Source organism: Fringilla coelebs, assembly GCF_963513975.1.
Source record: "Fringilla coelebs genome assembly, chromosome: 2".
NCBI lineage: Eukaryota > Metazoa > Chordata > Aves > Passeriformes > Fringillidae > Fringilla > Fringilla coelebs.
Genome location: NC_140029.1, coordinates 49,235,048 through 49,262,787, shown reverse-complemented (window position 1 = coordinate 49,262,787; position 27,740 = coordinate 49,235,048). Strand labels below are relative to the sequence as shown.

Below are 27,740 nucleotides of genomic sequence, written 5' to 3'. Positions count from 1 at the left end.
AAAAATAGCAACAGTTTTATGTATTACTTGGCTTCAATTTGAGCAAAAGGACAAGCTAAGCTGTTACATTTACTTGTGCCATGTTAATGTACCTGGTCCAAACAGTTCAGCAAGTCACAAAGACATGCCCACTGGAGAGCTGGTGTTGGATAGAATGAATGAAAGCAAGCTGTAAATGTATTGTGGCATTCCTGAAGAACAGCTTCCAACAGACTGAGAGGCTGACTAAGATATCCTTGTGGATCATTGTCCAGCTTCACCATGCAATGGTCAACTCCTTCAGATAAAATTTTTCTCAGCAAAGTCCTAGTTTTTCCAATGCAATCTGCTAGTTTGCTGGTTTCTTCTACAACTGCCTTAGCTGTAGCTAGAAGATTACACAAACAGAAGCATTAAATGTACAAAAATGAAATATTTTCATGTTAGTATGCACATTTTACATGCAAACAGAAAAACAGGGAATTCAGCAACATTGTTGAATCGACATTCGGAGAAGTTAATTCCAAAAGTAAAACAGTGAAAGGATGTTGAACTCTATCAAAGAAACCTGAGCATTAAAAACTCCCACTTTTCTGATCCTTTATAATATATACTGCGCTTTAACGAGCAATTTTAAAGTACAGGCATGAAAAACACAATCTTTCAAATTCACACTTTGCACACTACCACAGCAAGCACTATGTACAGAAATGGAAAAAGAAGATACAAACTGTCCCAAACAGCTCAACTGACAAGTCACACAGGAAATTAACTTTAAAATACACAGGTTACAGTGCAAACATGTGGTACTAGGATACTTAAGTATGCAGACAATTGAAAATTTGCTGTTTCTGACAACAAGTCTTTTAATTGCTCCAATAAAACCATCTGTGTGAGCAAATCTATTTTATATCATATCCTACATGACTACTTAGATGAAACCATAAATTTCCTGTAGCTTATTTGCTAATAAATATGAAACAGAGAGGAATACCTGATATTGGGTATATTTCACAGGTGTAGACTCTCAGCAATCTCAGGCAGCAAGTGCCCACAAAACGCAACCTTTCCAAATCCAGAAGAGTAGCAGTGTACTGGAAACCCTTCAGCCCACGAAGTTCTTCAACTCCTAGCACCAGTGTTGTCCAGCTCCAGTGAAGAATGCTCAGTAAAGATTCAAAGCATTCCTATTTCAGGGTATGAAGGATAGATACCAAGACACATTTAGTGTTAAAAATCAAGAAATGACAGTTCTGCATCAGTGTTAGACAAAAGGCAAATAGCATCTTCATCTATGTTTCCTATGAAAATACATTTATGTCTATTTACATCCAGCACTCAACACACAAATCCTAATTTGCTTGAGAATTAAAAAAACCACTGAGAATTCAGGGGACACTTCACTGTAATACCATAATAAAATCTATCTATAAGTTATATTAAAATATTATGTGTGGAAGCATCTCAGTTATTTTAGAACAAATGTAATGGAAATTTTACAATAAGCTTTAATTGCTTCATCTACAGAAGAGTCCAACACCAATTTTGGACATAATACATTCTTACCATAAGGTATTATCAGGGCTGTCTTCACTTTGTTTTCAAACAGCTATGATCTGCAGGACCATGGCCACTATATGACATTTACAATACTTGAAAGCTAAACAGAAGCACATAGTAGTTCACAAAAAATCTAAGGATTTAAAAAATTTTGTTTCTATCATTACTATTGCATGTGGTCAGTCAATTTCACAAAGCTGTACCTCAGAAAGTAAAATAAAAGTCTTTGGTGTTGAACACCAAAATGAAATCCTCAGAAAAAGTAAAATAAAAAATCTTATCAGTGTACCTAATTTCTGCTTGAGAAAGCAAGCACAAAATCATCATTATTTCCACATCTACATCTTTCAGTTTCCTAACCATGTATGAACTTGCAGGAAACACAGAAGATTCTCAATAGTACTCACCACTGAGACAGTTCTGGCAAAAGATCTCTTTAAAATATGTACAGGTTCACTAGTTTGCTGTTTTCCTTTGGATGCACTGCCATCACTTGTTGGCAACCTGGAAGAAGAATTTTAGAATTTACTTGAAATCTCCAGTTTTTAGTTTTAGTAGAGTTTTGGGTTGGGTTTGGTGTTTTGTTTTGGTTTTTTACTTTTTGTAGTTTTTACTGTTTTTATTGTTCAAGGGGGGAAAAGACCCAAATTTTTAATTCTCAAAAAAAAAGTTCAGTTTCAAGATAACTTTATCCAGCTTCCTCATCATTCTAGACCAGTAACCAAGTATCCTGAATTCTCTCCAACTGGCAGTACTGTAACAACGGAAAAGGAGGTTGTGATTTAATTACATGCAATTATTACAAGTATCTACTGTATTTCCTCAGATGACATCAAGACTTGAAATGTTACTCCTTAAAAGAACATTGGTTTTGTGAAGGGAAAATGTATGTGGAGGTTAAAAATATAGACAGCATCTATCACTGCAGCATCTTCCCTTTTGTGCCACCCATTGTTCTTCAGAGGTCTCAAGGTTTGTTTGCATTTTGGCTACAGCCATCTCTCTACAGAAACCACCTAATGATCAATTTGTCATGCCAGGACTTCATATACATCAAAATGAAACCTTCAGCTAGAGGGACAGGGCATCTCTGGAGAGAAAGCTTAATGGCAGAAGTGAACTGTTCTGCAGAGGAACCTTGAAAAGGACATTCTTAGAAAGGACAAGAGAACTGGTATCAAAGAATTCTAAGCTTCAGAATCTGTGTGGAAGCCAGGGGAATTATATACACACAAAATAAATAAAATTTATGTCGTGTATCTGAGGACATCTGAAAAATATACTACCAACACAGTGAAAGAGTTCCTGATTATTAAAACACATAGCATTTATCAAGGCAATGATAAGTTTATGGTAACCTAGTTCATTGCTGATTTTGGCTTTGTTTCATTAACGTCATCTGTCCAAGAGTATAAAGTTCCTAAACTGAGGGTGACCAAACAGAGCACTTCCCAACTAGCAAAAAATATTATTAATGTTGTTGTGAGATTCTATGGATGTAAATGAAAACCTCAAGACTCACGCAGCACGACTGCAAGAAAAATACCAAGGAAGTAAATGTGGATATAATTCCATTACTTTTTTCAAAGGCACTAAGTTTTCCCTACATTTTTCAGATACTGATTTCCTTCACTTAATACAGTAATATTTTCATGAAACATGGTTATAATTAATTTAATATTTCTATTTAAAAAAAAAGTCAGCAAACTGTTCCAGAGGTTAAAGTATTACCTGTATAGCAATTGTGGAATCTGCCCTGCATTCACATCTGTACCATTATTTGATTTCTTGGAACTTTTAAACTGAAATACAACACTGAAAGAGAAATAACCTAGTTATTATTCAAGTCTTATTAGAGCTCCTCTTTTTCAATAAAAATATAGAAAAAAATATACCCATCATCTGTAGTAATAGAGGCCTGTCCATGAGATCCACAATCACTGCTAGGTCCTGACACTCTTGCCCAGGCTACATACCACCAGCCAGCTTGCAGGAGTACTGGCTCATCAAACATCATTGCATATTTCTCTCTGGGAGAAGTAAATTTTGGAAAATGTTATCTATTAATTATTTTTATATTCACTTTTAACAAATTACACCCTACTTGTTAAAATAAATTGAGAAGCAATGGCATTAAGCTGTATCTATTTATAATCAAAACCCAAAAGTTTTTAATCTAAAGAATTTAAAAATATTGTAGTAATTAAAAACTAATTCAGAAGGACCTACAAATGCCTGAGTTATGCTTGATCTTGAAATGTGAACAATTGTATCAATGCCAAACAGAGCAAGAAGACACTAAGGCAAATTAACTTAATGTTAATTTAAAAAGGTTTAAGTCAATTAACTGAAACCCAATTACATCTAATATACAATACTGCAATCAAAGTATTAATTATAAAGTACTATAAAATACTGATTTCATAAAATGTTTGCAAATGACAAGAACTTATACATAAATTCTTAGTAATTACAGTAAGCATTAAAGAAATTAAGAGGATATATATTTAGGGGATTGATATATAAGATTTAAACCTGAAAGAATTAATCACGTATCATTTGAAATTTAAATTACTTACATTGTAGAGAATGAAAAAGCAGATAAAACATGTCTAAACCCAACAATACGCACAAAAGAGCTGCTGCAATATTTTGTCTTATGGGCTCAACACAGGAAGATGGGATTTGACTTGGATTTATACAAAAGCAAGGATTTCATTATTTTTCTTCTTTTAATTTAAATACCATACTGGTTGAGGGATGTATTTGGTGTTTTACTATTTCCCTACACACATCAAGTGTTTTACATCACTTGCTACAAAATCCTAATGATGTAGACCATCTCTGTTGATATTTAAAGTGATCCTAAAATGTGTACAGGGAAGTAAAAATAAAGATCAAGAAGCAGGTGTAAGTAGGCAAGCTAAACATTTTACCTGGCAGCACAGTCATATGCCAAGACATCTGTCTCAGCAAGGAGGTCTCCATCTGTCTCATGGTCTCCCCCATCTGGACCCAATTCAAACAACTGGTGAAGTAAGGAAAGAGGTAAAATTATGTCTTAGGTGTTAGAAACCTCTTAATACCACTTTTTCTTGTCTGGCATTCTGGAAATTGCATACTACTCTTCCTTCCCAAAGATAACTACTACTTAATATCACTGACAGGCAAAACCACATTTGGACATCAGGGATTAACTGTTAGGAAATAGCAATTGACACTGACCTCCCAGTCTTGTGTCCATATACATTTTTAAGTGGAGAAACTCCCTAAATCTTGCAAACAAGACAAAAGCAGAGCATCTAAAAAAGTCAAAGTTGGGCAGAAGTTGCAGGTTTTCCATCACCAACTGAAATGCACTATCTGACTAAGATATACTCAGCTTCTCTGGAAAGGGACAGCTTGACAGCTGAGCAGAGACAGTTGACAGTGCTATAAACAGCTGGTGAGTGGAACAAAACATCATACCTAAGAGAACTTTTTCTTACTTACAAATAATTTCTACTGTTTGATGGTTTTGAAAAAGGACCACAACACATGTCTATGACTTCTCTTGCAAACACCTATTTTACACAGCTTATTTCTGGCAGGACTGGCAGATCTTATCTTGGCTATAAGCTAATCCTAAACAAACCGAAAATATAATGTTAGAGTATTATCATGACGGTACCACCTCTGGTATTTAAACTGTGTGATTAACGTTAAGTTTTTTTACTGTACTTAGTTATTTGCAATTCTCAGTCATTATGGTCAACTAGAATAAAGTGCAACTACTTATTTTGGATTTCCTGTTGGCTTAGGCAAATGTTACTGCTAAGCGTGTCATCCATTTCCCTAGAATAAACCTCAATACCTATGCATCTGAGAATAGAGGGAGAAAATTCAATAATCCACTAAATGATAAGTAAGTAACAACAATAACATGTTCTGAATATACAAATACAAACATCTAAAGAAATCTCAGATTTAACACCAAAATCCTTATAAAGTATAGGAGCAGAGAACACTCACCCAAAACCAGAGCACTTACACCAGTGTGTGTTTCTGCGAGGTTTATTTATCCAAAGCCAGATTTATTTATTTTAAAATAATCAGCACACCTGCTCCACCATAATCATGCCTATATTTGGCACAGAGTTAATTTTATTTGCAGCCATTTCTCAGTTGAAGAATCCCAGCCCAGAAGCTCTCCTGACAGCAATTTGAGAAAGAAGTGGCAGGGAAAGGGGAAAACAATGGTTCCTGATAAGGATTCTTTTTCTGCTTTTGAGAACAGCTCCTCATGCATCACACAGGATGTAATTTTAACCTGAAGCCCACAACATCAATTTTCTGCTGGTGGACCTTGGAGCTTTGTGTAAAGAGATCACAGAACCATTCAGACCACTAAAATACCTGCCCAAGATATCCGTAGGATGGCACAGCATCTAATGAAGGTAAGAACAGGCCAATTTCATGAAAAGTAAGAATGGTAATTCTCATCTCTGTACTTCACCCACTGTGCCTGCATAATGCTTTCCACATACAGTAAACCACTCATTCATCAAGAAATAAAACTAATCATGGTTTTGGATAGCATTACTGAAAGTTGTGATGTTGAGACACAATATTGCTTAAAGCAAAACCAAACCTCCTACCTTTATTTTAGCAGTGTATTCACCTCTGCCACCAAAAAGACCAAGACCACCTAGCAATATATCTGTATCAGCACAGAAACGGATGGCTTCTACTGAGTGGGCTGAATAACCCCAGCCTCCTCCATGACCTGCAGAAAAAAGTCCCAACAAAAATATAATTAGCCTGTCGATCTGCAAGCTGATCAGCTTGTGCTATGAAATTTTAGTGCATACATACTTTCAAATCTGTTAACAACACTATAGTCTTCTTTAGAATAAACTTTCATTACTGCTTGAGTCTCTTCTTCTGTATTTGCAACACCCATTTTTAAGTCCTGCATAGCAGCCAAAGTATCAAGGCAACCTAAAAGAAAGCAAAACCAAAAAGAACCCAAATTCTTTCACTGTTGACTATAATCATTGAAATAGAAACGAATACTAGTTAAGAAAATCAAAGCAATCTGTTTTGTCCCTATACCACACATATGCTACCAAGTAGCTTTATACTTTTGATTAGGTTAAGGATGACTGCTGCAGAATCTCAAGGCTTGCTAATGAACACAAGCTTCATTTATTATCCAGAATAACAAACAAATGTGATTAAAACTACTCTGAAACTTTTCCAATGGCAAATAAATTGCCTGTAACATTCTTTTTCCTTTTTACACATAAAATATTACCCAAAAAGAGCTGAAGTAGGAACTGAATTAAGATTAGATTTGAAAGTCTTCACAAAAGGTGTTTTGTTTCATACACAAAACACAGACACAAAAAAGTGCTGTTCAAGTTGAAAGTTACCGCATCTCTAGCACACAATGAAGTGAGCAGGTCAAGGAACAGATGACTTATCATAATCAGTGGACAAGTGAGTTAAAATAACTGGGTATGTTGCACATGGCTAGTTTACACATGAACCCAGTGTACTTATGTGTTGCATTTTCAGACTACAAAAAAAAAAAAAAAAACTACAAAAGGAAATAGTATTTCCCTTAGCAACTCACTATACAAAATGGCAAAGATTTTATGTACTGCATTTTCTTTAAAATAAAAATAACTTATTGAAGATCACTTTTTCCAGGTTTGAGATCTTTGTTCTGAGATTCCAGGTTAAGAGTACTGATTTTATTTTGTGAAATCCAAAAAGATCTTCTAGGAAGGTCTCTTACTTTATCATGTAGGCATCTAGCAAGTTTCACTAGAACTCTAAAATCCTCTAACACCATTAAGAAGGCAGAAGATAACTACTTCAGCCAAATTATAAAAGTTAAGAGGAATGGTGAAAGACTACAAAGTAAAATTTTAACTGAAAAAGTCAGGGAAGTTTTTAGATTACAAGTAATTTATACATTATGTTCTTTTATTTCATCTAAGGTTCTGACTCATGAACTATAAATGTATACCTAGAATATGCAAAGCTGCATGAGATCTGGTGGTTAGAGCTTTGGAACCTGTTGGCAGAGCAAGTTCTGGACTCAAAATACTACACCGGGATTGCATGTCTGGAGCTGAGGGAAGCCTGGAATCAGCAACTACTGCATTGTAACTCCACAGTTCCCTGGCATTTGGGCGAAACCTAGAGCAAGAGGAAACAGAATGAACAAAACCTGTCATCTACTGAAAAAAATACAAAACCTTACCAACCATTACATTTTCAAGATATTTAATGTAAAATGTAGAGGTGCCGGTAAAAACTCTTGAAACTGAGCATCACTATCGCAAACACATGAAAACTTACTAGCTTAACACTCCAGCAAACAAAAAGATACAAAAACATTATTACACCTTAAATCAAAAAGTCATATTATGGCTTTAGAAATCTCAGAAAATATTAGGACATTTCTCAAAACTAACAAATGTTAAAACAGCATTATCTATTAAGAAGTGTGAAGTAACTAGCTAAGTACTAAACAGAATGGCAGATGTGCTCAAAAATTTTAAAGATGCCAAGCGAAAGGAAAAGGCTTACCTTCAAATAAGAGAAAAAAATCTTGAGGAATCCAAGGTATTTTGTTTGGGCTTTTTTAAATGGATAACACCGCCTCATGAGTTTTTAAGGGATTATAAAAAAGGGCAGCATAAACAAGGGAATACAAAGACTTTCTATAATACAGATTAATACATAGAAAAAGGAAAATGAAATCTTTGAAACCACTATGCAAAAGGAAAAAACAGTAAGAAGACATAAGTCTATGGGAGTGCTCTGAAGAAACACAAAAGGAATTTTCATTTGCTGCACTTTCAAAAATATAATGGACAATGAAATAGTTTTAGCTAAAAATATTAAAGGGCACCATATGTATTCATGATTTTAGCAAGTTAGCAATGTTCAAATTTATACACATGTGACATTCCACATCCACTTGAATTTCACTAAGAGATTAGTCACAAAGAAGAAATGTTTGAAGAAATGTCTAAGCTGCACATCATCAGAATGTTGTCTCCGTACAAGAAACTGAACCCATCATTTAAATAGGCATGAATCAAAATGTCCAGAAATAATAATGTACCAAGCTTTTAACTACTAATAGGCATATTTATTAACATGTCTCTTCTTCAGACTGTTTTAGCATCTTCTATTGAACAAGAATGGGATATAACAGAGAAATAAATCTGGATTTAGTTCTATAGCCCCCAAAGTACTACAAGACAGTAAAATATCTCATTTAATGTTTACCCATAATATCTAAAACTTGGCTTTTTATTTTGTCAAGCTGAATAGCCATTTTATTGTCTTCAAGTTGAGTATCATTACCTTACCTCCCCTGAAACTTGCTGTGCTCCCATGGCCATTGATAACTGGTTTAGTTCACAAATTGAGTCTTTCAGTGGATATAAACATGTTGAAAACACAGAACTCTACGGGATGTGGGTGTTACTCTTATTTCTAATCTCCACATAATTTGAGTAAGAACTGAATCAGTGAGATTCAAACAATCCTGCAGATGTGCAAAATGCAGAACTGCAACCATCCAAGGTACTTCCTATGTCATAAAGAATGTGCCTGGCAAGGACATGCTTCAGCATTAATAGGCTGTTAAGTTCTTGAATCTCAATTTTGGATGAAGATATCCAAAGTATGATGCAAGCAGCTTTTAAAGACATGACCCTATGACACACCATCTTTTGCACATGAATGCTGGCTAGCTGGTTTCCTGCATCACTCTAACTTGTTTTGTGCTAAAACATTTTGAATATCAATAAGCTCTTGAACTCAGATGGAACTTCAGATTTCTCTCCAAATCCCAGCTAACAAAGCTTTTGAATTGCTATAGAAGAATTAGCTGCTATGATTCCATGTTGGAACAAAGGCTTATTATCTACACTTGCTCAAAGACTACAAAGACTGAAATAAATACAATTGGTTTGAATGTCTATGCCATCTAAATAAACACCTTTATTTAGACCTCCCAAAATGTCAGAACTGAAAAGAATACCATTGCTCCGCCCCTCCTCTAGTGGTCTTAACCACTAATGCCTGACAGAAGAACACTTTAAGACACACACATATGGCAGCTGAATATGGCAAGGAAGTTATTCAATCAAGTGTTAAGTAGATAGAGGAAAGAGATTTAGGAGAGCAAAGAAACAGATTTGAATCCCCAAAATATTATGAGACTGGAATGAGAATGATGCAAAAAAAGGAAAGAAATTTTAAAAATGCAGGCAAGATAACATGTTTGTTTTGCATTTACTTGAACAAACCATCCAAAAATGTGAAAAATATTTATGGAAGACTAAAAATTGTTTTTCATTTACAGGGAAAATAAGCATAATCAAATCTCCAGCCTTGCACAATATTTTAAAAAGGATTTATATATTACTATTTTAATAGCTATAATCCACACTTGCCTCCAAATAACATCATAGACAGGATCCAGACACACACCAGAACCTTGAAGGTCTTCCTGCTCAGAATCATTGAATGTTTTGCAACTGCCATCTACTTTGTTTATCAGAAGACATTTAAAAGGAGGAGGTTCTGATATTGAAGCTGGTACTAAACCTAGATCAGGGAGCAAAAAAGAGCAAACATGAAGACACAACTCATTAATGCTTCATCCTTAGAAAATGCCACTTAATACAGTAGAGAAGAACAGATATACTGCTACAACAAAAATATAAATGGTGGTAAGATTTAAATGCGTGTGAAGGTTAGACTTTCACATTATTATTTTTAATAAAAACCACCTTTCTAAAGAAAGGATCATCATATGCAGTAAAACTAGAAGGCAAAAATATTTTCAGTCCATCCACTCATGTTTTTGACTTGTTGCTCCTCTATTGTTTACAAAACTGAACCCACTTTCTTCTCCAGTACTTCTATAAGCATTTAAAATAATACAGAAGAGTTCTTGCCTATTATATGCCTGCTTGCAAATATTTCTGATGTAGCAAGCACATGGGAATTAATGAGAGCTTCGTCAATCCGGAGAAAAGTCTGGTCCCCGCTCGCTCCAATCCACGTAGCTTTGCGCCCATACTTGGAGCCTATGTTAGGCATAGGTGCTGGTTTTGCATTCCAGTAGGGCATATCCAGAATTGGTCTGCCAAGCTGACCTTTCTGTAGGAAGAATCAGTAAGTGACAGTAACAGTTAGTCTCAAAAATGGATACATTACTTCAATAGTTCTGTCTCACAAAATTGGTAAACTGGAAGAGAATTTACCACAAAACTACCTTCAAAATGCAGTGGCTGCTCCAAGTGAAGTGTTATGTATTTAACTACAAGGAACAAGTTACTGACAGATCTACTCCTCCCTTTTCAGGCAGGTTTTTGAGAAAAGTTTTTGTTAAATACAACTCAAACTCTCTGTGATGGATAACCCTCCTCTCCATTTTCAGAATCAAATATAGAAGCATGGTTTTCCTGTCCAATATCTGATTAATGTCAGTGCTAAACAAAGAACAGATTCATAAGAAAAAAAAATCATATTCAGATAGGCAGTCCAAGTTCCATTCAATTCTGAACTTAAATGGACCAAATTTTATACAGTAAATACCTCTCAAAGTACCTAGAAATTGATTAGCACAACAAACTTGAGCTAAAAACAGTGCCTCAGCAAGCACTGCTGCACATGCTCATGAACACTTATCTGGAGATCTAGGGCTTTACCTCTATGTACAACTAGTTACTGAGATGGACCAACAGTTCATATACTGCACCTAAGTGTGCAGAAAGAACTGCTGCCAGAAACCTGCTCATGCTCCATCTACCTCCCTCAGGCACAGAAAATGCACTGCACACCAATGAAGCTAAAATGGTTCAAGAAAAGAAAAATGTCTTCTTTTTGACACATTACTCATCTTTCTTCATAACAACATAAATAAGTTAACTTGGTGAAGACATTTTCAAGTAACATGCTTTGTTTTGATTTTGTCTTGACTTTATGAAGCTTTCAGCAAACTTTCCAGTACTACAATATTAAAACCAGACACAGAAATCAAATGGTCTAAGTATGGCCTAAACTTTTTTTTTCTTTAGAGAGAGAGGGGAAAAAACCCTTAGTCAACTGACAAGCTTTTACACCCCATTTCCAAGAGTGAACTTGGTTTTTTTGAGTTTTTGCTTAAAATCTGAAAAAACCCGAAATCTTACTCACTTTTAATTCAGGATATGACTTTCTACTTCCAAAATTTCAGTCTTCCCTTTTCAAAAATTTTTTTTTTTTTATATAAAGATTTTAAAAGTTGAAATTTCTCTTCTGTTGTGTCTGGCAGTAAGTAGCATTTAAAGCATGTAAAAATAGCTCAGTACTTATACATTACAAGAGGCATCTTTGCAAACACAGGGAGGCATAGAGGGATGTTTAAATGCTTCTTTAGTGAATATAAGAATGGATTCCACATGGACATGGGGAAATATACACCATGCAATATAGAAAGAAGACTACTGGAGTTGTGCTGTGTTGTACTGAGCAATATCCCCTTTCCTCAAGCGTAAGCAGAACTTCTGCAACTCATTGCTGTTTGTATGGAAGAACCCAAGACACTTTTTTCTATCCAAATGTATACAGGTAACAGAATAGACAACAATTACTTAGAATCAAGCTTGAAACAGTAAGAGTTTGAGAAAACTGGTGCACCATATAAATAACACTTTTAAATCACCATCTTCATCAAAATATTAAAAAACCCCAAGAATTCCTGGCATTATGCTTTTCTAATAAGAACAATATTAAAGGCTACAGTTCAAAACATAACAGTCCTGAAGATAAGCAGAAGTTATGCACAGTTCTGTAAAAGCAAGTATAAGCAGTCTTGAAATGTCTCTGAACAACACATGAACTACTAGCTTATTCCCATAAGCAAATAACATTTCCTTACTGAGAAACTTCCAAATGTGAAAACCTGGCCATCCATTAAGAGAATAGCTGTGTGGTTGCTCCCAGCAGTAACTTGTGTACTAGGACCTGGTAATGCTTGCACCAAAGTGGGACATCCCCTAGATAAAAATAAATTAACTCTATGTCAATACATGGTCACGCAGCATTTAAAACACACATTAGTATTATAAGCATTTCAATTGCTGTGAAATATATTCATTAGATTCACATACTATAGAAAGCTAGGGCCAAGAAACATTTTGCATATTAAACCAACAGAGGTTTGAGAGAATGCACCAGATAGTTAAGTTTATGCCCTTCTGTTACAGGGAATCAGATCAAAGACCCTCTTTTCAGTTAAACTCAGAAATTAGCATTGAATAAGAATTGTTAATTTAATATATAATTCTAGAATTACAGAAGTATAGATACAATAACATATACATGTGTGTATTTTTTTACGAATACAAAATATATTGCAATGAAATGTAGCAGTAAAATATGTTCAGAGAACTCTACTTAAGCACTTAAACCCCTGGAAGTAATTGAAGCCTTACTCCAATACAGTTACCAGAAGCAATATTGCTACAACACTCTCAAGATCACTGGCTAGGGAATTATAAAAGAAACAAAGGTCTACTCCTCTTCATCAGCTCCTCTCCTGTCAAACTCAGGCTCAATAAAAATAGACCTCTCCAAATTCCTTTCCAGAGAGATATGAAAAGGTCTAATCCATTTGTCTCCCAAATATGGACAAACATAAGAAAATAAACTTTCTATTTCAGTAAAAATTAAGGAGAAAAAAACGACAGGGTGTTCAAGATGCAAAGAAAGAAAACTTGAACTGATGACTTGGAATAGAAAGAGCACAAAACATAAAAAGAATGAGACACTAGAATTTTTATTTCAATACCAACAAAGAGAACAGAAACCTACAAGACTTTGAATCCCACAATGAATGTCTACCTAGACTTAATATTTCCTGTGGAATTAAAGACTGTGAATTTGAAGAACAAGCAATTCCCACATAATTTTATGTTTGGAAACTGGGCTCAGAGTTATACAGAGGATGACAGCACTATGTGAACTTACTTTTAAACACAGCCTTTCAAAAGTAGGGTAATCTAAAATAGGAACAGGTTGTTTTATACTGGAATAAAAAAAGGCCAGCCCATAGTTACCTAGTGATTGTTTAGCAGCTGATGTGCTAAAAGATGGTTCATCTCAAAGTTCTGGTTTTGGCTGAATTGCAGGTAAAATAGACGTCAAGAAATTATGAGGACGGTGAAGCATCATGTTCAGCAGAAAAAGGGTAGATGGGAAGATGTGAACGTACAAAAAATATGGAACAGAGGAATGTAGCATGAAGATAAGCTGATAACCTAAAGAAGGATGAAGACAGGTATACAGAAAAAGTATTCTTTGGTGGCAAATGTAGCTTTCAGTGGGTGACTAGTGAAGATGATGGGACTGAAGGGTAGAATAAAAGTACAGGATGTACAACATGACACTCAAATTCAAGTGCTTATTTTGGTCTATAGGCACATGGATTTGGACATCACTATGATTATACACAGACACAGAGCACAGTTTAGCAGCACCAATGTTGAAATTAAAAAAAAACCAAACTTCACATTTGTCTCTCATGAACTTTAAGGAAACTCAAAAAGGCATCAAAATGTAAATAAAACATAACTAGTAACTAATCCAAAAGCACCCCTGTTAAAAGGAAGTATTTTTATCATAAGGTTTTTCTTCCCCTCCCTCAAAATTATGATAGCTGCAGGCATGGAATTATCAATCACATCTTTATTAAAAAAAAATAATCAGTGAATATTTCATCTTTTAATGCTTAAAAACTATGCTATTATCTCTGTAACTACTTATCTTTCTGTTCTTCCAATTGAATCTATCAGCAATGTTATATGAATGCTGTGTTTCATAGCCTCTTGGCAACAGTAGAACAAAATCAAATAAGCCACTAATGCAGAGAGATCAACTACATTACCCTCTTAAAAGCTTTTTCATTAAGATCACCCAGCTTTTGGAATGGCCAACTACAGTCTATCAGTTTATTTAGAAGTGAACAGAAAAAAAATGTAAGATACTTAACTACATAAAATAAACATGAATTGCAAAAAACTAGCTTTCACTTGATAAAACGAAGAGGGATTTCAAAAAATACAGACAGCTTGACTAGTGCACATAGAATTTAAAACCTGTGATACTACTGAGTATTTCCCTATCTCCCTGAAACTCAACAGAGGAAAGATCAGAATAGACACTGAAGAGTCTGAGAGACTCTGGGCAAAGTTTTAACAACTAAAGTTTCTCCATCTGAATCTAAGAAAACAAGAACTATTCTTCTGGGGTGGAGTGGAAAGACACACTGGTATTAAAGTCACAGAACATTTGGTCAATCACAAAAGACCAACCTCAGCTATATAGAAATTAACCTGAGATTCCTTGGGAAAAAGTAACAACTGCTGAACAATTGAGGAGATGTATATGCATCAGCTAACTCAGGATCCTGAAGAAGGTCCAGATGCATTCTGGCTGTCCACATGGAAACACACTTCCATCCCAAAGGGTAAGCATTTCTCAGAGCAGTTGTAGTCTTTGAAAATTCATCATGCATGACCTGCTGGAACAATTGCTGTCCGTGGTACTTATGCAGCCATCAGCTGCCTGCCAGCTCTCAAAACATGTCACTTGGGGCAGCTGACCATGGTGCTGCAAACACAGTTCACTGGGAAATGTTACTGCGTAGTGGGTAAGAGGAAAGTAGCAACTTCTGCAAGCAGAGTTGGACAACTTTATTACAGAGAAAATGGAGATTTTTATATTTTAGAAGTGACTCCATCTTAGAGGAAATCTGGTGATAAGATGTAAATATGACCTGCACTCCACCACTGGAGTAAAATAATCAGAAAACACATCTAAAAACATGGTCCTAACAAACATAACGGAACACTTTTTTCCCCCCGGAGTTACTAATAGAATATAGTCTCTATTCTTTACCTTCAAGCGGAACATAGCTGATCATCTGTGGAAAGTCGGATCAGTTTTGGTTTATGTTACTGTTGAACCTTTGGAAGCAAAATCCTATCGAGACCATATCACTTCAGTCATGCCATTTCTGGAGCTTGACTGTCAGGTCATGTACTTACTACTGGAGTGCTAAGTCAAGAGTTTTGTACAAAAAAATGTAGGCAAATTTTAAACAGTAACAGAAAGATCCTGGAGTTTTAACTTCCAGCTTCTTGAGGGAAGCATCAGCAACAAACACGCCTTTGCTTACCTGAGCACAATACATGCTATTTTTCACCAAGACTAGATACTGCAAAGCATTTCTTGTTTCCACTGAGTTTCTATTCACCAGCATCTAATTTGAGGAGAATATAAGCACAGACTGACAAATCTTTCATGTAGTGAATAGCTTATCAACATCTGTCACTGTGGATGTTACAACAAAAAGCCTATACAGGCTAATTGAATGGTTCCAGCTTACTGATAGGGCATGTAATCTACCTCATTCCTGCTGAAGTAGAGGAAGATTTTGTGATGCTTACAATATTTTAATAGAAGAGTCTAGAATCCCCTTAATTAAGGAGCAAGGCATGTCTGAACAGGTGTTCAGAATTTAAAATACTTGAACATTTTCAAGACTTTAAAAAATATAGTCTCACAACTAAATCTTTTGACTGCAAGTCAAAAGTCTCTGAAAGGATGCCTAAAAAATAGTTTTGTTTTTTTCTTCTCTCTCCTCTCTCTCTCTCTCTCTCCCAGAAATACAGTAGAGTATCAGTTCCTGAATTCAGAAGATGATGCTCTTCCTGAGGTCAATACAGGCAATGTGACACACTGCATGACTGACATACCACTGACCTGGCAGGAGCTGGCCATCTGAGCACCACTGCGTCCCAACTGAGGTGGAACTCTGCATAAGGATTCCCTGTTTCCTTCTCTGAATCCCTTACTGTGAGGACAGAGGAGATATCTCTACTTAAAGCTGGAAAAAGAAGTACATCAACGAAGAAATTATAATTTGAATGATGGTGCTAAATAGCAATATAGTACTATAGCCAGTTCTCATGCATAGGACATACTCCAAATTCCTTCAAGGCTTTTTTCAGACACTTTCTAGGTCTGATGTAGAATGATACAAAGGTCTGTGCCAAATCATTGGCACCTCCTCAGCCTCTACTTCTGGTCCAGCACTATCCTTCAGCACAAGAATTTTCGTATTTTCCTTTAGGATCTCACTTGGAACTACTACTGCTCTTCATCCAGTTTCTATCTAAATAAGCAACAGCTGTAGGGTTTACCACCTGAAATATTGACAAATACAGCAGATATCTCCAAAGCCTTCTGAAAAGCCAAGTGATTTCATCAAAGTTAGAAATAGGTGACATTAGGTTACCAGTACAAATGTCACTGCTATGTGTACCTCTTCAGTCTTTAAGACAGAAACTGGCCTTTTTCTAACAGCAACTTGAATTGCTAGTTTAAGCCATCGTTCCTTGGAACAAATACCCAAGAATTTCCAGGAGGGAAAAACAAAGTACTGGTCTGCAATATGACTCTATCAGACAGAAACCCAGACTGCATCCACCAATCTAATGCAAACTGAGTAGGGGTAAGGGTTCAGAGACTACTGTCAGGCACAGCAGCCAATACAAGGCAATATTTCCAGTATACTTTCTTTCTTCCCTCTCCCCCTTTGGCATAGTGAATCCAATGCAAGCTTTAAGATGATGAAGATTTCTTCAGGAACTTGACAAAAGAAAGGGTTTTGAAGTCTCCAAAGAGATTAGGAGGAAAGATGTTCAGTAATTTTCACCTGACTGCTACAAGAGAAACAAGAGAACTGAAGACAGGTCACAGATGCTCTGCTCTGTATGCCTTTTACATAAGGATACTGAGCATTACATACACAAAGTCTCAAAGATTCCTGCTATAGAAACCCCCACTGTGTGCATTATATTGCATATGTACATGTCCAAAGACCTAAATCACATTTCCTTTTATGGCAGGACAATGGTTTTTTATTTACTTTAATGAAAAGATGTGATTCTAAGCATGAGATACTAGGGGTGAGATTGAGCTTCACATTAAAAGACATATAATTATTTATGCTCTCACTGTAGTCAATGGAGATCAGGTTTACAGAGCTACTAAGCACACCATACCTAAAGCATGCAAGCAGTGGCTGGTTTGGCTGGTTAGTCAAATACTTCTCCATGCTCTGTTGATTTCTCTATTTCCATTGACCACAGTGAAAGCACACATCACTCTTCTGACAACAGCCAAAACAAGTGACTACAAAACGCAGCTGAGACCAATGCTTAGGGACTTCATTTGGGAGGTAACTGATGAGCAACAAATAAGACTTCATCATAACTGAATTGAGATTAGCTCAGCTGGTCAGAGCACAGTGCTAGTAACAACAAGGTTGTAGGTTTGATCCCCCCACAGGCCATTCATTTAAGACTTGGACTCGATCCTTGTGGGTCCCTGCCAACGCAGAACACTCTGTGATTCTGTGAATATTCTGGGAATGCTTATCACTGATTTAACAGGAACAGGTTCATCTATGTTTACGATATCACACTATTTCAATTATTGCATACGTAGTATTTTACAGAAATAATGAAATCTTAATGAGGCATCAATGTAATTCTCATAGATGCCGGGAGAATTAAAGAGACAGAAATTTTTCAAACTATTACCAAAGCAATGCTAATAACTATGCACAGAAAATTTCATGCATTAAATAAATTACTTACGCAGTACAAGAGTACTGTTACTGCATCAATATTCAGGGGGTTATAGGGAGTAAGTGCAGAACAAGAGCTCTTTTAACTTTATTTGGTCTATATTTGAATTTTCACACTTGCCAGCTACAGAGAACCAGAAATGTAGCCATTTCTTATGCAGCAGTACAGTAATACACAATCACGTCCTTTGATTACCAGCTTACCTGGAATTAACATCACCATGTCCAAGTTGACCGTGCTGCCCATATCCAAATGTGTAAACATCACCATTCTCCATCAAAACCACTGAAAAACAACAAAATCTTTTTCTGACATACACACATGACATGGCACTGCACCAGTCCTGATTACCCTTCTGAGTAGCAGTTTATGATCCCCAAGACATCCAGATCAGATTCTGCAACCCAAAACAACGAGCACCTCTATGCAGGAGTAGAGCTCTGCCATGCAGATGATATGTCAGGGAAGGTTTAGGCTGGATATTGGGAAAAGGTTCTTCACCCAGAGGGCAGCTGGACACTGCAATAAGCTCCACAGAGAAGCAGTCACAGAAGCCTGACATAGTTCAGGAAGTGTTTGGACAATACTCTAAGGCACATGGTGTGATTCTTTGATATGTGACAAAATGACCCTACCATGTTTTCAACTTTTAGTACTCCTGCATACATCTCTTTTAAAAACTGAACACCAAGCAGTGAAGACACATATGACAACCTTAAAAAAACCCCTCTATTATAATTAACCTTGATTTATTTGTTTTTACCTGAATGGTGAAATCCACAACTGACTTGTACAGCTCGCAGTTCACAGTCAAAGCGGACAGCCCCTGGTGGATACGTTGTGATTTTGCTGGCATCCTTCTCACCTCTTTCTCCACTTCCATCTGTAAACAAGACTTATAATTATATACTATACATTCTAATAAAGTTATAGTAGAAGAATGAACAGAACAAGAATAGTAAATAACTCCCCACTCCACCACTTGTAAGGTAGAAGAGAGAACTCAGAGTAGCAGAAGAGCTCAAAATACAGCATCAAAGCAGACGCGGAAGATGACAGAAACTATTTTTAAACAATGTTCTGTAAAGGCACACATTGGAAAAGATCCTCTAAAGCAGAAACTTCCCAATGAGCAGACAAAAAGAACCAGTGAAACAGAAAATGCAAGCTTCAGAAGCTTTGCTTAAAAGCCATCACTTTCATTCTTCAGTAAGGCAGCATTAGTAAGTAGGAAACACTGTAGTTAAACTGAACGGGCATAGCCTAGTCTACCTGGTCCAACTGCTACTCTTTACTTGACTCCAATTCAGCCAAAGAGCCCCTGTTTTAAGTAGGTGACAATTACTTACACAGCTCATTTCTAACAATGCTGACAACTCACCAAGAGCATCTCTGTTTCCTGTCTGCTTCCATGCATTTTTAGACAACATTTCTGTGATTTCTTTTAGTAAGCATGTATGAGTTTAGTAAGTATGAAGTGCATTATTGATTCCTAAAGTCAAACTGCCTTCACATTGGACAAAAGCAACGTGCGGACAAATGAAGTGCAATGTGTTATTCCTAAATTTCTTGCAAGCTACCATCTTCTCCAGAAATCAGAATGTTTCCAAGCAGTTGCTTCTCAAAGAATTCAAGGTATTGTTAAATTTACATCTCTACTTAGAATTTCAACATGTTTTCCTGAATAATCATCAGTGGAAGTCTGAACTTCAAGACTTCATTATTCCCTCTGTGAAGCATAATAATGACAGACTTACAAATTTTTTTAAATATAATTCTGCTTTTATACATTTTGCTCAAATTTTTCTTTTTATTGCAGAGGAACTGCTACTACAGTAAAGTCATTTCACACTTTCATTACATGCCAGTCTTTAAAAATCTTACTGTTCAAAGAATAAAGCTATTTTCTAGCAATGGCTTGAGTATAGAAATTACATGAATCTGCATGTAGTTCACATCTGTAAAGAACAGTGTGTATAGGTACTAATGGTTTTGAGCAATTAGGTTTAAAAGCATAGGTAAAGTATGCCTCTGAAATGTGCACTACATGCTGGATACGTGTGAAATGGAGATGTAGTTAAGAAAACCTGCCTCTCAGAACTGCCATGGCATTTTTGAGGTTGTGTACTACCAGACAACACACAAATTAGAAGTGTCTCTGAAGGTCTGTGTGCAGCTTTTTTTTTCTGTATTGGTAACAAAAGCAAATATAAGGAGATACAATCATCGTTGAACAACACCACCCTCAAAGTTACAGCTTTCCTCTTAGTCCCATAATTCTGCCTTAAGCAGCTCACAGTATTTTAGTCAGGTTTTACTACTTCTCAAATACAGTACCTTTGAACTTTTTATGCCTACTTTTGGATTGAACTCTATGTGATAAAGTAATTAGGAGTGGTTCTAACAGCTGATATTGCCCCCAAGATTATTTATTCAGCAAGCAGTCTGCTTACTGCTTCCCAATTTCATACAATTTTTTCAGACAAGAGCAGAAAAACAGCTGATTATTCTGGAAGTCTACCTGTGGACCCTGTATCCCCTCCTCCCTCAGACACTGCTGAATATATGAGCTCTCCCACTGTGTAAATGCACTTGAATAATCATCTGTCAGAAATAACCATGTCCAGTAAGAATGTGTTCTGGCTGCATGCACTTCCAATGAAACACACTGGGCATACAGCAACCATGTCACCTGTGCAGTCACATTAGCAAAATGTAGCAGCGGGCATCTTCTGGTCATGTAACAGCAGCGTATCAAGAGATCAGCAGAAACTTGAAGAGGCACATGTGCACTTCCACCTCACTATAATTATGAAAAACATCCTGCTCTAGAGGGCTTAAAAAGCCACTAATAAAAAGTTGGGGATTCCTGTTATCTCAGCTGATAAATAAATAAAATTTGATTCTAGATATAGCCCCATTTTCTCCAAAGTTGTAGATGAAAGCATAACATAGTACTTCCCTTGAGGAAATACTAAATATTAGTGTGCAAGATGCAGAGACAAGTACCTTCACATGAAACAAGTTTTGCAATTATGTATCTGAGCAATACAATATTTTAAAGAACAAAGTTTTACAAAGTTGGTGCTTTCAATTTCCAAAAGGAACTTCTCAAAAGCTCTAAGAATGCAGGAATAGAAGCAACTATCCTTCATACATATCTTACTTTGCTCAAGTGTGAAATTTTTAAACTGAAAATGGAATTCCTGTCAGCCTTCTTTGCATGGTTAGTAACTCTCTCAAGACTTTTGAATTGTCTGGATCTTCAAAACTTGATAAGCACTTGATAATTTCTGTGTGCTGCAACAACATCCTTGCAACTAAAACAGCTAGTCTTGTTTAGGAAAAAGGTCTTTTGATCAAAATACACAAAGCCAAATAGAATATCATTATATCATGGCTTACTTTTAGAGCAATATTTCTGGACTACAGTGTTTATCTGTTACTCCATTACATAGCCAATACATATCATATTTTTCCAGCAGCACTGGCTAGGAGAACTTACACTTAGAGATGAGGCTGCAAATAAACTGGGTCATGCTCTTTCATTCCATTACTTTTAAACAGTTAAAGTTTTTTAAAAAAATGTGAGTCAAAAGGAGATGCTGAAAGCTTATTTGCACATGTCAAGGAACAACTGTAACTAGGGAGATAAACATTTGTTTTCCTTCAAACAATTGCGCACTTTTTAATTTCATTAAAAGTAGTACCAAAATAACTGTTCCTGAAAGGGAAGCATAAAAAGCCTACTGAAGCAGAGACTCTTCCTGTTGGATGCACTGGAACCTTTAAGCAGACCAAATTAGTACCTCCAGTGTTCTCCAGCTGGAGTACCACTGAACAGCACCTTTGACTCCATCTCTCTGAGAGAGAAGAAAACCCCAAGGAAAAGTACTTTCCGCTGTCAACAGTTCACAATGATGGGTTCTCATGTCTGTTATCTCAAAGCTGGGGAAGAAAAGAGAGAGAACTGCAAATACAACCAACCAATCCTCACTACCACTCAGAAAATTCTTAATTGCTGATGACTATTTTCCTCTGCCGTTAAACGTGCTTAGAAGTTATCTTGGCTCATATTGCTGCCACAAAAACCACTACTTTCCAGGAACAAAGGAAAAGCTCATTCAGACTCAATAGCAAGTGAAGTAATAAGCTTTAAATGAGACCTCTTCTGGCAAAAAACCCAAACCCAGCATCGTTACAGAAAGATATCGTGGTCCCTTGCTTGGCCCAGAACAGAGGAAAATCATTTTGTTAGTGTTCTCCAACAGCAAGGGCGGTGATATTCCATTTCTCACCAACCATCTTTGGAGGAGAGAAAAAGCCCTTCTAAAGATGTTAAATACCCCATAGATGAAAAGCATTAATGGAATATGACTGTATATTAAACATTCTTACATTAACTGTCTCTTCAGACCACATCACATGCCAACAAATCTTGGTTTTGTGCAGTAGCAATCACTCAAATAAAGCATGTTGGTCAAGTTACTGGTTAGCCTCAGTGATATCCAACTCTCACAGGGTGTTCTGAGTGCTGTAATTTACAGACTTTACAGACAACATTAATTAATCAGCCTGTGCCTGCAGCTTCTTGGCTGTCTACCCTAGGCTTCAGCTGAAATATCTGTAACCAATTTTATAGCTACAGTGCAGGGGGAAAAGGAATATACTCTGGCTGTGGAAATCATCCATCCTATGAGGGCAGCACAAAAAGTAAGTCTGTTGGATTCTCAGAAGTTGTTACAGAGCTTACTTGAGCTAATCAGTGAAATACAATATGCAGAGTCACACATGCATAACACGTATGATAAAGTGATAACAAACTCACATTCTAATAATAAACTCAGTCTTAGATGTAGGTTTTTCATTGTCAGCTGTCTCACTCCAATGAGTGCTTCAAACTACTCTGCCCTTCACATGGTATCTTAGACAGCCAAAAAGTTAAAAGCTAAATTCCAAGTAAGTTTTCTTGAACGTCTGATAATTTTGTCTCAGTATTTGCAAAATGGTTGACCTATGTCTTGTTCCATCCATGCAGGTTCAGCTTTATCTAGTCTTAGTCATTTTGAGGGTATTTCTTTCATATTCCTTAGAATGTTTACCACTACTTCCAAATACAGGAAAAAGGTGGCATTCAAATTGCTGAATCTTAGCTGACTCAAGAAGCTTACTTTGCTTTTTTATGTCTATTTAGTTCATTTCTGCAGTTGAGAAAATTTACAGACTTTCATTGATCCTTTTGACGTCTTAGGTTTTAGTTTTCATATTTTCCAGATTCTGTACTGCATTAGTATATAACTCTGAACTTCATATAAAGTGTTAGCAAGTTTTCTTCACAGTTCAGTTAGACAAAGCAATCCTTTTCCAGCCTGAGAACCAAGGACATCTTGCAGCTTCAGACCCAAAAAGTATAAACAGCAGCAAACTGAGGAGACAAAACTGGGAGGATGGGACTTCATGACCTGAAGCTGTAATTGGACAATTAACCCCAATATGGAAATGGACCAAAACTTATCAAAGTGTGAAAACTCGTGACTCAGAGTTCATCTTCAGTGGAAGCAAAAGATGTACAAGTACATATCAAATACACTTTTTATATTAGACAACAATTGTCTGAAGAAGTCCTGAGGAAGTTGTCCACATTCAAGTTTAAATATCATTATCAAGAGAAGTTCTGCAGCTGCAAGCAGAGAAGTGGCAACCAGCAAGTTTAGTACCGGCCTTATCAGTACTGCCAGTCGAACTAAACATTCCTTGCCCAAAGATCTTGAAGGTCTGGTTGGTGTGAAGAAAACTACTATAGCAGAAACATCTGAAGGAAGGAAGACAGTCTGAAAAGCATCATGTTCAAAAATAAAATAATTTGCTGATTTCAATGTGATAACATCCTTTTATCTCTGCTCTATTATTGCTTTTACATTCTTCCTCAAGAAGAGAGGCATGCCTTCTAAGATAAAAAATATACATTATCTTTTTCACAATTTGCACCGTGCCTGTTACTTGGATAACAACCCACTTCACCAGTTTTCCTGTTCCCCTTGGAATCTCTTTGAGAAGTTAAGGGGTGTTTCTAGCTCCTAGCCAAATTTATGGCTGTCTTTTGAAAGGCAGTCTTCTGAGGCAGAGAAGGGTCTAAAAGTTTACTTAGAAACCTCCTTATTTGTTTATCATAAGACACAAAGAACTAAAATAAACTGAGTATTTCCTTCCATGTAGCCTTCCTTAAAGAAAAAGAAATGTTCAGTTCTATAGGGCATATCTGACTAAAGTCTTCCAGCACAAGACAGACCTTTATACTGTTCTTTCAACTCTAAGAGGCAACATAAGCCTCAAATTGATACTAATGAATACAGCTCTTGTAAGGAGATAGATACTTGATCTGAAATGAGTTCTAACAAGTAACATATGCCAAAAAAGCACAGATGTAGGCAGGACAAGCATACTCCTTTATGCACTAGTCTCTGGAGTCAAGGGTTTGCAGTACAACTAGCAGTAGTATCCAGCTCAAGAAAAATGGCCATCAGCAAAGTGTTGCTCACATAGCAACATATAAATTCATTATGTGCTCTTTCAACAGGCAACCTCTCCAGTGAGATTGTGATAGGTTATTCTACTAAGTCCATCAAGACTTAAAGCTCAGACAATATGCCTTCCAAAGACTGAATGTTATGCAGATTCAAAGTATCAGATTTTGCTTTCATTTCCATAAAGTAAACTTAAGATGATTTCACAATCCAGTATGGTCATAACTCAGTAAGCCCATCACCCACATACACTGAAACTTTATCCCGTAAGACTTCTAACAGTTTGTTTGCACACATGCCAAATACAATCAGTAATTTCCACTAATTCAACTGAAATGCCACACTAACTCTTTTATTATTTAGCTATTCTTTAGAAAAGAGTTGAAGCATTCTGGGTTTTTTTAGGAGCTTCCTACTTTGACCAGGTCTCTAACCTCCATTTTACATATTTATCTTCTATATATAAATAATGCATGTACAGACACGTCAATACACATGTATATACAAAAACTATGATCAGATTTGGGACAGCTCAACTTCAGTAAGTTCAGTTAATAATACACCACCACTTTTTAAGAAACATGTAAGTCATTTATATCTGAACAAATGGCACACTTTGAAATTGAAGAGACAAGGAATTGGCTAGTCAGACATACAAAAATGTCTGAAATATCAGGACACTTCCATACCTATACTCTATAAGACCATTTAACTCGAGAATATTGCAGAGAAAAGTGTTTATTTTGATTTGTACTCTCCCCATTCAAGGTTAGCAAAAAGTAATGTTTATATTATTTCAAATATTTCACTCCTAAAAAGGGCTTGTTGAAAGGTAACATACCTATGAGAAGATTTATGCCAGAATTATCAAGCCTGGAACTGACTGTTTAAGTAAATACCCCAAATACGCAACAGAAAGGACAAAAGCCACAAATGTGGTGCAACAATCTTGAGTCACTCTAACATGTTATGTTTCCTACCGTAAAAATAAAGAACCTTGAGCACGATACAGAATTAGAAATGAGAGAAGACACACAGAAAGACAATGCATATTTCACATAAAAAAGGGAAAGAAAAACAAAGATGATGTGGACTAACAAACAATTACACTTCTAAAGAAAGGTCAACATTTAAATGCGTTTTCTTTCTCCTCAGGTAACAAGATACTAACAGGAAGGAAAGGCAGAACTCATTTTGTGCAGTTTTTTGAAAAGACAGATGCAGCATCTGGAAGAAGTGACTGGGAGACTGGGCTTATTTCCACCCTAGTCAATAAGGAAGACCAAATACCTTTGTGCTTGTCCCGTTTATGCTTTAGCGGTGCTGGAGAGAGTCTGATTCTGGCTAGAGCCTGTTCTCGATGGTTCATAAAAATAGGACCAGGAATTACAAGGGGGCCTGAGGAGAAACATTTTGCACATGCATAGGAAAGCTCACAAAATGGAAACAGTGTGTTAAACAAAATTCAAATTAAAAGCAATGAAAAAAACAAAAAGAATAATAATTATAAACTTGTTTTCTTAAATTCAAAAGACCTTAAAATATAAGAAAGTTGACATTTCTTGATAACTTATGTGAAAAACCAATAAACATCCCATAGTGATAGTTTTACCTGAATTTCTAAGTATGCAACTGTACTGCAAGCAATGGAAATATAGCATACACACAGTGGAGCAAAATTTGATAGCAAATACCCATTATTGCCCTTACAAGATAAAAAGAATAATTATCATGCCTTAAATCCTACATAAAACATTCAAAATACTGATTTGGAACAAGATCATAATATAAATGCTAAATTTAAAAACCACCACCATAAACTTATTTGCAGTTACTATATTTAAGATGCAGATTTATAACTTTTAAAGAAAAAGTTCCATGTTTCATGAAGAAAGTTATTCAAATCATATGACTCTTATCTACTTAGTAATTCTGAAATTAATTTATTTTGAAAATATTTTTCAATCTATTTAAAGGTCTTCAAGAGAAGATATGAATTAAAGAAAGCAATGATACATGAATTTAATTTTTTTTCCAGATTGCTTTTCCTTTTTAAAAATCTAGACTTAGGCAGTGAGATACTATGCTTCATTGAGGCTGAGTATAAGCAGGTAATGGACAAGGAATTTGTTTCTTAAATCTGTATTTCTCCTGTTTCATAGGTTAAGCATGTCGCCATGAATTTTTTGGACACTTCTTGAACTTTCAGAAGTCTCATATTCAACAGAAACCATGAATCAGAAGCAACTAATTCTGCCAAGTGACACTCAGTTCCACAGGTTCCCAAATCCAGTCCCTCCATGAACAGTAAACAAAAGCACCCCAAAATCAGGCTGTTGTGTTATAAACCACTTATGCAAAACTTAGAATACAAATATTCCTCCTTTTTCTGCAAATTCATTGATACTTTCATTCCCCAGCTGAACTCTATTAAGAAGATAGTGTAGGTTAACTTTTAATAAATGCCCATTGCCTCAGGTTTTCTGCTGTCAACTTTATCACCTCCTTCACTAATACTAAACAGCATGGATAGACATCTAAGCAAAAGTTAGGCCAAATCTATACAGCTTTAGAACTTTCAGATGAAGAAACTTCATACAGAGAAGCTCCCAAATTTTAGCATTCACTTAAAAAACAAAATGAAAAATGCTTTAAGAATACACTACTGTCTAGCTTAGAGGTTCATACATGTGTTAGGGAATATAATGGCCCAAAACCTCCTCAGTCATGTTTGGTCTGCACTCAGCCTAGAATTTTTATTTTTGTTCTATTGTATCCATTTGGACTCTACTGCACAACAGATCCTCTTAATTCAGAGCTCCTTCTCCTAATCAAGGACCATCATTTGCTTTTGATTTACCTTCATCTTGCAGGTTCTTCCTTCAATTGTCTTGCTGTTGTGCTCCCCCTTTTCAGTGTCCTCTGAATTCAAACTTCCATTTAATAGATACATTTTTGG

At 36.1% G+C, this 27,740-nt stretch overlaps 1 protein-coding gene across 11 annotated transcripts in view; it reads right to left on the bottom strand.

The window, feature by feature from the left end:
- MYCBP2 (MYC binding protein 2) overlaps nt 1–27,740 on the bottom strand; it is a 173,311-nt gene that overhangs the window by 85,121 nt on the left and 60,450 nt on the right. For 10 of the 11 annotated variants that reach the window (XM_084226535.1, XM_084226539.1, XM_084226540.1 and 7 more), the window contains exons 18-32: nt 26,072–26,179; nt 19,021–19,140; nt 18,461–18,542; nt 12,479–12,596; nt 10,512–10,716; nt 10,005–10,158; nt 7,556–7,728; nt 6,394–6,519; nt 6,177–6,304; nt 4,476–4,567; nt 3,435–3,569; nt 3,271–3,354; nt 1,947–2,043; nt 974–1,166; nt 93–367 (exon numbers count right to left, since the gene is read on the bottom strand). In XM_084226535.1, the coding sequence (XP_084082661.1) occupies nt 93–367; nt 974–1,166; nt 1,947–2,043; nt 3,271–3,354; nt 3,435–3,569; nt 4,476–4,567; nt 6,177–6,304; nt 6,394–6,519; nt 7,556–7,728; nt 10,005–10,158; nt 10,512–10,716; nt 12,479–12,596; nt 18,461–18,542; nt 19,021–19,140; nt 26,072–26,179 (2,090 nt within the window). The remainder of the gene's footprint in view (nt 1–92; nt 368–973; nt 1,167–1,946; nt 2,044–3,270; nt 3,355–3,434; nt 3,570–4,475; nt 4,568–6,176; nt 6,305–6,393; nt 6,520–7,555; nt 7,729–10,004; nt 10,159–10,511; nt 10,717–12,478; nt 12,597–18,460; nt 18,543–19,020; nt 19,141–26,071; nt 26,180–27,740) is intronic. The other variant, XM_084226542.1, reaches the window with a different exon arrangement.